The 13,048-nt window shown below is 42.7% G+C and overlaps 1 protein-coding gene across 1 annotated transcript in view; it reads right to left on the bottom strand.

Annotated features, from left to right (window-relative positions):
- The window catches only part of Fancd2 (FA complementation group D2), a 70,146-nt gene extending 59,779 nt beyond the window's left edge, over window positions 1-10,367 (bottom strand). Inside the window, exons 1-6 of the mRNA XM_052721240.1 lie at window positions 10,269-10,367; window positions 6,617-6,757; window positions 5,545-5,612; window positions 5,294-5,397; window positions 4,615-4,675; window positions 2,824-2,876 (exon numbers count right to left, since the gene is read on the bottom strand). Of these exons, the coding sequence (XP_052577200.1) occupies window positions 2,824-2,876; window positions 4,615-4,675; window positions 5,294-5,397; window positions 5,545-5,612; window positions 6,617-6,757; window positions 10,269-10,332 (491 nt within the window). The 5' untranslated portion in view covers window positions 10,333-10,367. The remainder of the gene's footprint in view (window positions 1-2,823; window positions 2,877-4,614; window positions 4,676-5,293; window positions 5,398-5,544; window positions 5,613-6,616; window positions 6,758-10,268) is intronic.
- Between the last annotated feature and the right edge of the window lie 2,681 nt (window positions 10,368-13,048).

The raw sequence follows: 13,048 nt of genomic DNA, 5'->3' as shown, positions 1-13,048 counted from the left end.
GCCGGAGGTCAACACCAGGTATCTTCTTACATCACTCCATCATATTTTGGAGCAAGAGTCTCTCCTGGAACCTGGAGCTCGCCAATTCAGCTAGACTACTCTGCCTTGCCAGTGCTGGGATTAGAGGATCACACTGTCATGTCCAGTTTCTTAACATGCATTTTAGGGGTCAAATTCAGGTCCTCAGGTTTGCACAGCAAGGTTACTTACCCAGCTACACTAGTGACTTCTGTTTGTTTGAGATTAGGGTGTCATTATAGAGCCCTGGCTAACGTAGAACTTGCTGTAGACCAGGCTGGCCTTGAACTCAAGAGATCTGTCCCTCTCTCTCTCCTGAGCACTGGAATTACAGCCATATGCCATCATGCTAAGTAAAAGTGACTTTTTAAAAAGATAATAAATTACCAGGCAGTGGTAGCATATGCCCTTTAATCCAGCACTCGGGAGGCAGAGGCAGACAGATCTCTGAGTTCGAGGCCAGCCTGGTCTACAGAATGAGTTCCAGGACAGTAAGAGCTACACAGAGAAACCATTTTTGAGGAAAAAAAAGTTAACAAATTTCTCAGACAAAATGGCAAACCCTGCCGTCTCGACACTGGGGAGACAGAAGCGGATCATGAGTGCAAGGTCAATCTGGAACAGATAGCAGGTCGTAGGCCAGTGTGGACTACATAACAGCTGTCTCAAACAAACAAAAAAGCAAAATAAATTGAGTTTGTAAACTTTTAATAAGAAAAGAGCAGCCGGGCAGTGGGGACACACGCCTTTAATCCCAGCACTCGGGAGGCAGAGCGAGGTGGATCTCTGTGAGTTCAAGGCCAGCCTAGTCTACAGAGCAAGATCCAGGACAGGCTCCAAAACTACACAGAGAAACCCTGTCTTGAGAAAAAGAGAGAGAGAGAGAGAGAGAGAGAGAGAGAGAGAGAGAGAGAGAGAAAAGAGCGGTTCTTTTGTTGTTTTTTTTTTTTTTTTTTCGAGACAGGGTTTCTCTGTGTAGCTTTGCGCCTTTTCCTGGAACTCACTTGGTAGCCCAGGCTGGCCTCGAACTCACAGAGATCCGCCTGGCTCTGCCTCCCGAGTGCTGGGATTAAAGGCGTGCGCCACCACCGCCCGGCTCTTTTGTTGTTTTTGAGACGTGAATTCATTTTGTAGATCTGGCCAGCTTTGAGCACTCAGAGATCCACCTGCCTCTGCCTCTGCCTCCCAAGTGCTGGAGTTAAAGACTGATTGTTTTTTGTTACTGTGAGACAGGATCTCACTGCATAGGCCAGACTAGCCTGGAACTATGTATCTAAGGATGACCTTGAATCCTTCATCTTCCTGCCTCCTCTTCCTAAGTGCTGGGATTTTAAGCATGGGCCACCATGTCTAGCCACCAGACATAAATCTAAGGTTTTGAGACATACAACTTACTTGCTTTTCGCAATGATTGATTTATGCTCATTTACAACATATGCCAGTAAATGTTCATTATACTTAACAAAGACTCTTTGGGTGTAGGGGAAATGCACTTGATATTTTATCCTTTTATCTTTCTTTCCTTTTGGAGACAGGGTCTTATGTGTCTTGGGCTAGACTCAAACTTACTATGTAACAGGATGACTTTGAGTTTCTGATTCTCCTGCCTTCATTTAAGGAGTGCTGAGATTCCTGTGGTCATGGGAATCAAACTCAGGTCTCCAGGCTAGGCAAGGATTCTACCAACTGAACTACACACCCAGTTTGCATGGCATTCTTTTTTAAAGTGAATTAAATTTATTTATTTGTTTTTTCAAGACAGGGTTTCTCTGTGTAGCCTTGACTATCCTGGAACTTGTTCTGTAGACCATTGTGGTCTTGAAATCACAGATCCACCTGCCTCTGCTTCCCTAGTGCTGGGATTAAAGGTGGTGCAACCACACCCAGCCCCATTTTTTATTTTAAATTTCTGACTTTGCTAATGAAATTGAACATTTACATCTTTGATGTTCCTATACTTGAGATTTTATGTTTATGTCCTTTTTAATTAAGCTGGTCATTTTCCCTCCTGACACTTTCTTAAAAAAAAAAATATTTACTCATTATTTTATGTATATGGGTATTTTACCTGCATGGGTGTCTGAGCACCATGTGTATGCAGTGCCCTCGGAGGCCAGAAGAGGGCAGCAGATCCCCTAGAGCAGGAGTCAGAAATGGTAAGCTGCCCTATATTGTGCTGGAAATCCAACTCCAGTATTCTACAAGAGCAGCCAGTACTCTTAACCACTAAGCCATCTCTCCAGCCCCACTACAGTAATTTTAAAATATAAGCAGTACATATATTTTAAAAATAAAAGGCAAAGGGCTGGAGAGATGGCTCAGCAGTTAAGAGCACTGGCTGTTCTTCCAGATGTTCTGAGTTCAATTCCCAGCAACCACATGGTGGCTCACAACATCTGTAATGAGATCTGGCACCCTCTTCTGGGCTGTGTACATAATAAATAAAATAAATCCTAAATAACTAAATAAATAAATGCAAAGACTTTATCAACTGGCCTGTGTACATAATAAATAAAAGAAATCCTAAATAAATAAATGGCAAAAACTCTGTCAACTGGCTCCCTCCGAGGAAATGGCCACTACTACCAGATTACTATGTACCCTTCTAGGAAGAAAAATCATACATACCAGCATGTGTGATATTTATTTTAACAATAAACTTAGCATTTATGAATAGATGAAATATTAGCACTCACTCAGGAACCTGGCATGTTAAACATGACCATAGGACATTTCAGATGAAACTTTCCAGAGATTCCTAAAAGCATCAGTGTACACTTAATGTTTCAGAATAATTCCACTTACTTTTCAAAAAGAAACTGTGGCACTTTTTCAAATAACATTTTGATAACGGCAGGCTAAAAGAGAGGACATGCATAGTCAGGAGATGGTCTCAAAATATTCAACAGAACTACATTAGTTATTAGGTCAAAATGGCAAGCAGGCCTGCTGGTGCAGCTTCAGGCCAGTGGCTGGATGACGCTAAAATGCTACTACAATGCTGAGGAATTCAGTAAGCTGGGTTTAACGGAGAAGATATCATACAGAGGCAATGTAAAGGAAGTCAGAAGGCTTCTTGAGAGGTTTATAACAATAGCTACTTCTAATTAAGACAGCACTACCCCTAACCACGAAGCATCAGATTTTGCCTGAGAGGACTGGACAAAACACAAAGGACAAATTCTACCTTGAATCCTCTGAGAAAAAGAGCAAAGTTAGCAAAGAGGTAATCATGTAGTTGAGATTTGTGGACATACCTGTTCTCAACGCATTTTTATGGAACTAGTTAAACCCAAGAATTATTTCATCAGTAGATGGCTTACTTTATTATCTATAATAATAATCAATTGAGGGAGATATATAATAAGTCAGAAGTCTCTGCCACCAGCACTCTTGAGGAACCATCATGATATGACTGGAACCCTCTTCTAAGAATGTTCACACAGATACTGTCTGTATTTTTAATATAAAATGCTGGAATACAAACAAAGCCATCAGTAATTTGCATTCTAAAATATTAAAGAATGACTGTTAAGGAAAATTAGAATAATCAGACATTATTAAATATACTGTTAGTCCATGAAATGCAGACTTGAAAAGATGTTTTCAAAGAAGGTCTTCTCTTCAGATAAAAATGGAGCTCTTTGATATGAGCTAACTAAATTATATTCAAAATTTCCAAGAAAAAATAAGAGATTGAAAAGTATATTAAGAAGAAACTAAGGAAGGGGAAAAGGGAGGACAGGTGGGAAAAGATGTTTCATTATACAGCTTTCTTCAATTTGAAACATTAAAACATGTCAAGGTAATGGCTACTCAATAGATTAAAAAGAGGAGGGGGCTGGAAAGATGGCTCAGTGGTTAAGAGCACTGACTGCTCTTAACCCAGAGGACCCAGGTTCAATTCCCAGCACCCACATGGCAGCTCACAACTGTCTGTAACTCCAGTTCCAGAGGATCCAATAAATACCCTTACACAGACATACATGCAGTCAAAACTCCAATGCACATAAAATAAAATAAAAAAGAGTGCTTACTGCTCTTCCAGAGGACCCAAGTTTGATTCCCAGAACCCATGTCCTGCAGTTCACAACTGCCTGTAACTTCAGTTCCAGGGGCTCCAACACCTCTGGTCTCTACAGGCACCTTCACCACCTGCACTCACAAGCACATACCCCTACTCACTCCTGCCAGACATACACCAGTTTTTTAAAATGTGAGATAGAAAAAGAGTAAATAAAGGGCAAAGTCGAGTTATATAAGTGATGGTGCAGATGAGAAAATACAGCAATAATCACACAATTCTCAGAGCACACAGCTATAAGAAAAGGGAACCAGGGCTGGCAAGGTGGCTCAACTGTTAGGAGTGTGTGCTGGCACTGGCACACTCATACACATCATTTAAAATATTTTTTAAATAAACAAGAATCATATGCCGAGGAAATGAATATGGCTGCGAGATCAGTCAGCCTGATAACAATCCATGACACAGACATGACTTACAGATAGACCAGCTGCTGCAAACACCACTAACCCTACTCTACTAGTTACCCAATCACATCCATCCCGTTCTCAGGAAAGGTGGTGCAGTCTCACCTGCAAAATGTCAATCCCCAGAAGCAGTTTGATGAGACTCTTGGAGTAAAATGCGCCTGTGCTGTAAAATAGAGAGGTATTTGGCTCCTATTTTGTTTACTTTGTTTTAATGTTTTACTACCTTTTCTATAAAACTGGTTAAATACACAGCCCGTCAAGATCAGGCTCAAAGTCAGGCTTGAACTGAAAGCAGTGGCCTTAGGCCCTGCATTCAGAGGAGGCATCCCACTGTAAGTTAGCCTCTGTGAGCTAGCCTGGTCTGCATAGGGAGTTCTAGTACAGACGGGGCTGCACAGTGAGACCCTGCTTCAAAATAAGCATTCTAGTTCTTTGCCCTCTAGCCTCAAATTAAATAATCTTAAGGTTACATGTGAACTCTGAGTAAAAAAGAGTTACAAACCAAAAATAAAATTATAAAACAGGGCTGGAGAGATGGCTTAGAGGTTAGGAGCACCGACTGCTCTTCCAGAGGTCCTGAGTTCAATTCCCAGCACCCACATGGTGGCTCACAACCATCTGTAATGAGATCTGGCGCCCTGTTCTGTATACATAATAAATAAATAAATAAATAAATAAATAAATAAAAAGAAAAAATTATAAAACAAAGAAAATTGCATTTCCCATGCCCAGTCCAGTTACTGCCAGACTGAACTTCTGGAAGACAGCCTCTTCTCCACACCTTGCTTCCTCATCCTGCAGACGCTCACAAGACAACAGGCAGTTCCTGAGACTTTCACAGTCTTCAGTGTAGGACTCCAGGCCGTGAACAAATTCTTCTAGTACCTAAACGAGATGGGACAACTAAGACGAGAGAAGGTGAGCTCTGCGGTTGACTGTTACCAGCCACCCCACTGTGTGCCAGGCAAGTCTTTACAGCCTAACTCCACAGTACTTCCGGCAAACGCAAAGTACCACAGAGAGGATACATACTTTGGGGTAAGAAGGATGTTTCCTCAAGGCCTGAAAGAGCTTCCTCTGGAAGATTATCTGATCCACACCTGGGAGGAGGGAAGGACAAGTGTTCAACATGACGTGTACCGTCTACCACAGCCTCCTTCCTTAAAGACAGCTTCACAGCTGAGGATGCACCAAGAACGCTTTCTTTTTTTTCTCTTTTAGACTATTTTTATGTGAAATACTCAGAGGCTCTGGCCTCGAGCTAGAGTTCCAGATACCTGATGTGGTTGCTGGGAATCTCACTCTGGTCCTCTGGAAGAACAGTATATACTCTGAACGACTTAGCTATCTCTCCAGTTCTACAAAGAATACTTTCGGCCAAACTTGTAGATCTAGAGTAAAAGACTTAACCTGGTAGGTGTTAGACAGCAAGTGTTCTACAAATAACCTGTCACACACTGCGTAGGACAGCATATCTGTGCCCTAGAATCATGTTTCCAGCCTTATGTGGCTCAACATATTTTCTTCTGACACAAATCTACTTGCTTCCTGGGTGTGTACATACACACACACACACACACACACACACACACACAAACACACACAAATGTGTGTGTAGCCCAAAGGACTACTAGTAATATACAAATGATTTTTCTAAAAAAAAAAAAAGAGGATCAATTATCTAACAGTTATTTATCAGGCCTTAAAACATGAAGATTAAGATCATAAGCACAGAAAAAAAAAAAAAAAAAAAGACTAAACATAGCTAAATGATGGTGGCACCTACCTTTAAGCCCAGCACTTGGGAGACAGAGGCAGGTAAATCTCTGAGTTTGAGCCTGGGTCCCAGGATGATCAGGGCTACACAGAGGAAACCCTGTCTCAAAAAAAAAAAAAAAGAAAAACCCACACCAAAAAAAATCCCCCCCAAAAAAACAAAAACAAACAAACAAAAAGATCATACATACATTCTCTAAAAGCAATCATCTCCTTCTTCTCTCAAGAGAGAAGACCTTCCCATCCTCCATCAGCCTCTCTATTCTGGAAATCCATGATCTAGTCCTGAGTACTTTCACTGAATTCAAAAGTCTATTTTGAATATTACCTAGTTGATTTTGATTTTCTCCAGTTTTAAGAGTGAGTCCTGATGTTTTAAGAAGCCTTACAAAGACACTGCCATTTTCTTCAACTTCACAAGGATCATGAGATTTCTTTGTCAGTTTGGAAAAGGGTTGTTTCATGATTTCTGGGAAAACAAACATAAAATCTTCAAGAATAGGACCACAAGAATAAGAAGAATGCAAAGATTAAAACGCGAACCGAGCCGGGCGGTGGTGGCGCACGCCTTTAATCCCAGCACTGGGGAGGCAGAGGCAGGCGGATCACTGTGAGTTCGAGGTCAGCCTGGTCTACAGAGTGAGATCCAGGAAAGGCGCAAAGCTACACAGAGAAACCCTGTCTCGAAAAACCAAAAAAAAAAAAAAAAAAAAAAAAAAAAACGCGAACCGAGGACTAAACGTTCTGAGAGGAAATTCTGTTATGTTCCTGAAGAATCACACTGATTCTACAGGAACATAAACCATCTCCGATGGTGGGCAGCAACAGTGGCTTCCCCACAAACAAAGCAACCACCAAATAAAATAACATTCATCAAATGAGTTGTCAATAAAGAAAACAAAATGTGTCACTTGTAACAAAAATAACCATGGAAACATTTTCCACCTAAAATCTAAAGTAGTGATTGCCTCTCACGTGTCCACTGCAGTCACTGAATAGCTTTATTCTAATGCACAATCCTATAATGTAGGACTGCACTCCAGAGCTACAGCCACAATTCTGAGAATGGTCCCTGGAGTCTGACGCTTTGACAAACTCTTCTGCTAACAGTCTTTATTCGTGCCAAATTTGAGCACTGATGATCTGTTCACAAAAGCAGACAGACTAGGACAGGCTCCTCTGAACCACATCTTGCAGTACACAGCTCAGGTTCGTTTCATCTCAAGGCTTTCAACACATAATAAACAACAAGACAGGGACTTGAATCCAAAAAATAAATCTACTTATGCCCCCTATGATGTGATTCTGACTCTTTCTACGTAGTGAAAACCAGAAGGAGAAACTCAGTTTGACCATTACTTACTGAGAGCACAAAACCCAAGGCCCTCCGCATCAACTTTTCTCTCCTTTTCCTAGTACCATGGATTGAACCAGATATACCAGGCACGCACTCTGCCAACTGAGCCGAACCTCCAGCCCCTCATCATACATCAGAAGCGGTTTCTCTTTGGAAACTGGCATTTCTATATAGTCACCCATTTTCTGGGGCTTCTGCTTTTGTTTTGAGACAAGGTTTCACTATGCAGCCCTGGCTAACCTGAAACCCACTACACAGACCAAACTGGCCTGGAACTCACAGAGATAGGCCTGCCTCTGCTTCCTGTGTGCTGGGATTAAAAGCACATGCCACCATGCCTGGCTTGTTTACCCATTTTCTAAATTACTTTTTTTTTTCAGTCTCAAATTTTCTACCAATTTTTCATATTCTTCAATCCCTTTACTAAGAGATTTCTAGAAACTTAAAATTTCTTTTTCTAAATCAAGCTTTTCCTACTTGGTGTAGGTCTATAATCCCAGCTACTCAGGAGGCCAAGACAAAAGGATAGAAAGTTCAAGGTATGTTTGGGCTACAAAATTGAGTTCAAGGTCAGAGTAAGAAACTTAGTGGCAAAAATACAAAACAAAAAGAAGGCTAGGATAGTAGCTCAGTGGTAAAGCACTTACCTAGCATGTTTGAGGTCCTAAGTTCAATCCCTAGTGCTGAAGAAGAAAAAGGGGTTTCAACCTTGAGTTTGAATAATTCGGAATATTGCTTCACAGAATATTGAGTGGGAAGCTAGCAGACAGGACAGTATAGGTCAGGTGTGGTCAAGTGTAGTGGTGCATGCCTGTAATCCCAGCACTCAGGAAGTGAGTTGAAGGCCCGCATAGGCTGTATGAGACCCTACCTGAAAAACAAAACCAACCTAGAAGGCCTCCAAACAAATGCAAAATGCAAGTTAGAACTATTTTTGCATGTACATTGTGTGTGTGTGTGTGTGTGTGTGTGTGTGTGTGTGTGTGTGTGTGTGTGTCTAGACCAGAGATCAACATCAAGTGTTCCTCAGGAGGTATCCAATTTGACTTTTTTTTTTAAAGATTTATTTATTTATTATGCATACAGTATCCTGCTTGCATGTGTCCCTGCAGGCCAGAAGATGCCAACAGATCTCATTATAGGTGGTTGTGAGCCACCATGTGGGTGCTGGGAATTGAACTCAGGACCTCTGGAAGAGCAGTCAGTGCTCTTAACCTCTGAGCCATCTCTCCAGCCCTCCAATTTGACTTCTAAAAATTCGTATTCATTTAGATATATTTTTCTAAAACATGTGCAGACACTTGCTATGGCATGAGAGTGAGCTCAGAGGACAACTTTGGAGTAAGTTCTTTCCTGCCTGAACTCAGGTTGCCAGGCCTGCACAACAAGTGCCTTTACCTCACCTGGATTTCTGAATAGTCTTTCACTGGGGCTAGCTGAGTACACGAAGCTGCCCGGCCAGCAAACCATAGGAAGCCTCCTGACTCCACCACCTCAGCACTAGGATTACACATGCAACCATCACACGCAGCATTTTTACAGGGATTCTGGGGGTCACACCCAAGTCCTCGGGCTTGCCCAGCTCTTCACTAACCGAACCATCCTACAGCCTCCCTTTCAGAACTCTTAGGATCTTTGTCAACTCAACTGTCACTTGGTCAAATGATGCACTGTTTCTTGGCTGGTGGCTTGCTTTGCTTTGATATGACTTTTCTTTTTTTAGTTTTTTTGAGACAGGATTTCTCTGTGTAACAGTTCTGGCTGTCCTGGAACTCACTCTGTAGACCAGGCTGGCCTCAAACTTCACAGAGATCCATCTGCCTCTGCCTCCCAAGTTCTTGGATTAAAGGTGTGCGCCACCACTGCTTGGCTATGACTTTTCTTTATATATCACCAATAAGCACAACATTTTTAGGGTTAAAAAGAGACAAGTTTTGGAGCTCAATATATAGACCAGGCTGGCTTCAGTCTCACAGCAATCCTCCTGCTTCTGCCTCCCAAGTGCTGGGATTAAAGGCATGTCTCACCATGCCCGGACCAGCTACTTTTCTAAAGGGTGAAGATTTCTTATCTTTGTGTACTAGGATCTAGATAATGTTTCTGTAACAATTCTTATAAAGATTTATTTTTACTTTATGTGTATGACTGTATGTCTGCCTGAACCTAAATGTACCACATGAATGTATGGTGTCCTCTGAGGCCAGAAGAGGGCATTGAATGGTTGTGGGGTGCCATGTGGGTGCTGGGAATCAAACCTGAGTCCCCTGCAAGAGCAGCACGTGCTCTTAACCACTGAGTCACCTACCCAGCTTATACATAATAATTCTTTTTATGAAGGTAGAGAGTGAGGCTCAGTTATCCAAAACTTAAGTGGCAATTGAGGTAGAAACTCAATCCTTAATCTCCTAGAATCTCTGTGTTCTCTCCAATAATCCTTGACAGACATCAGCACTCTGAAAAGTAAGAATTGAGGTAGAAACTCAATCCTTAATCTCCGAGAATCTCTGTGTTCTCTCCAATAATCCTTGACAGACATCAGCACTCCGAAAAGTAAGAATTCTGCATCTTTTCCTGTCTCACACATCTGTGATACACATGTAACACTGAAAGATTAGATACTTACTGGGGTCATCTTCTGTCACGGTTTCTTGATCCTCAGAGTCTAACCGTCTTCTTTTGGAAACCATATTGACCAATGTCTTCAATACTTATATTACTTCCTTAAGGAAAAAAAAAGATCCAGGGGTTGGACATTTAGCTCAGTGGCACACTGCTTACCCCAAACACCAAAAGAACTAATAACCAGAGACTAGAAGTCATTCTAAAACTGTTCTATCCATAACCAGAGGGTTTAAGTTTTCACATTAATGCTGTCTAAATCTAAATGCTGAGCACATTTCAACTCTACAGCTTACATCTCTTCAAGACATATTGACTGTTGTGGGATATTTGTACGCTATGTGAAGATGTATTGATGTGATTGGTGTGATAAAGAGCTGAATGGTCAATAGGTAGGCAGGAGGGATAGGTGGTACTTCTGGGGCTAGAGGGAACTCTGGGAAGAAGAAGGGCAGAGATGCCAGGAGACTCAGAACAAGCAGGATGTGCAGGAGGAGAGGTAACAACCCCGAGACATGCGGCAGAATGAGAAAGACTCGTTACAATTGACGTGGCTGCTTCTTTCACCAGGTTGCTTCTCGGTGCCTCAAGGAGAAAAGCCATAGCTCTTCAACTGAGACTCAAGGCCATGACACAGCCTCATCCACTTGCTCTCTAACTGCTTACCTCAGTACCATGTCAGGGGTGGGACTAAGCATGGCAGTGCTTGCAAACAAGACAGACTTCATCCCTGCTCTTGGCAAGTTTACAGCATAACAAGGTCTTAATGTATTTAAGTACATTTGTCTAACTGCAATGCTACACCAAGAGTATCCCTGCAAATGAGGATACACTGAGGGCTTAGGAGGCCAGTGAGTCAAGCAATAGCCGGACTGATGAGGAAAAGCAGGGGCGATTTCCCTGAACACGTTTTATTCCTTTCAGTGTCATAGCCTTGTGAATGCTGGCAAGAGTTCTCCTGCCAGAGACAGTAATTTTCATTTTTTTTACTTTCAAAATATTAGACTTTTATGTGTATGAATATTTGACTGTATATGTGGACCATGTGCATACGTGATGCCCACACAGGCCAGAAAAAGAGCAATAGATCCCCTGGAAATGACATTACAGATAGTTGTGAGCCACTCTGTGGGTGCTAGGAAACAAACCACGTTCTCTGCAGAGCAAGAAGTGCTCTTAATCACTGAGCTATTTCCCCAGCACCTATTTGTTTGTTTGTTCTTAGGTTTTTTGAGACAGAGTTTCTCTGTGTAACAGCCCTGGCTGTCCCGGAACTCGCTTTATAGACCAGGCTGGCCACGAACTCACAGAGATCTGCCTGCCTCTGCCTCCCGAGTGCTGGGATTAAAGGCGTGTGCCACCAAGCCCGGCGGTATTTTTAAGACAAGGTCTTACCAAATAAGTTGGACTGGCTGGTCTTCATAGTGACCAGTTACATTCCAGGCCAGCTACAGAGATACAGTGAGACCCTGTCTCAGAAACAAAACAAAAACCCTGTCTTGGGCTGGAGAGATGGCTCAGTGGTTAAGAGCACCGACTGCTCTTCCAGAGGTCCTGAGTTCAATTCCCAGCAACCACATGGTGGCTCACAACCACTTATAATGGGATCTGGTGCCCTCTTCTGGCCTGCAGGGACACATGCAGGCAAAATACTGTATACATAATAAATAAATAAATCTTTTAAACAAACAAAACAAAACCCTGTCTTAAGTGCTTTAATTATAATCCAATTATTCCTCACATGCTGACTTCAGACAGGTACCATTATTACTCTCCTAGTCAGGGGAAGTGCTGGGATTCTAATTCTGGTAGTCTGGCTCCAGAATCTGCACTCCTTGTTTTATTCATTAATTTATTTTCAATTCTTAGACAGGTCCTCATGTAACCCAGAATCTGTGCTCTTTGTTTTAATCATTTTCAATTGTTAGGGTCCTGTGTAGCAGCCCTGTATGGTCTGGAACTCATATATATCCAATGGCAATTACCAACTGGTCCTCCTGCCTCCAGCTCCGGAAAGCTGTGATTATAGGCATGGGCCACCACGCCCAATTAGCATTGTGCTTCTACCATCAGACCTTAATTCTTAATTATGACGATATTATGATTTAATTATGATTTCTATTAAGAGTTAACGTCCCAGGGCTGCTTGCTGCTCTTTCAGAGAACCCAGGTTCAGTGCCCACCCGTTTAAGTTGCTCATAACTGCCTCTAACTCCATTTCCAGGAGATCCTGCGCCCCCTCGGGTTCCTGTATGCATGTGGTGCACATAAACACACGAGGACAAAACATACATACACATTAAATAAATCTTACTGAAAAAATGTTAACACCTAAAAGAAGTTAAAATTTCTTATTTTGTATTACCCACTACATGTAACCCCTGACAGCCATTGTTCAGGTGGAAACACTAGCCAAGTCAGGGCCGTCTGACTTCGAAAAGGCACCGACCAGCTTCCAGGAAAGCCTAAAAGGCCTTGAAGCTGCTCCCGCAAACACCAAGCCTTGCAAAGAATTTGGGGTAAAAGCCTTGCTCACTTGGTCATGGTACCCACGCAAGGTACCTGAGGGGCTATCCTGCATCAGAGCGGATGAAGAGGCCGAGGCTGAGCCGCGGGGCCCGAGGGTCAGGCAGCGCAAGGCCTGGACTTGAACAGTAGCCCGCAGGGGCGCGACGCCACTCACCTCCCGCCAGTAGCCTCCCTTAGCTTTCGACTTTCCCGCTTGACGGATCGCCGTCCTGACGCCATCGAAGCCGCGCCGCTGCGTGACGTCACTCCTCCGCG

Source organism: Peromyscus californicus, unplaced genomic scaffold (assembly GCF_007827085.1).
Source record: "Peromyscus californicus insignis strain IS unplaced genomic scaffold, ASM782708v3 Scaffold_6__1_contigs__length_162567912, whole genome shotgun sequence".
Classification (NCBI taxonomy): domain Eukaryota; kingdom Metazoa; phylum Chordata; class Mammalia; order Rodentia; family Cricetidae; genus Peromyscus; species Peromyscus californicus.
This window is presented reverse-complemented; position numbering and strand designations above follow the sequence as displayed.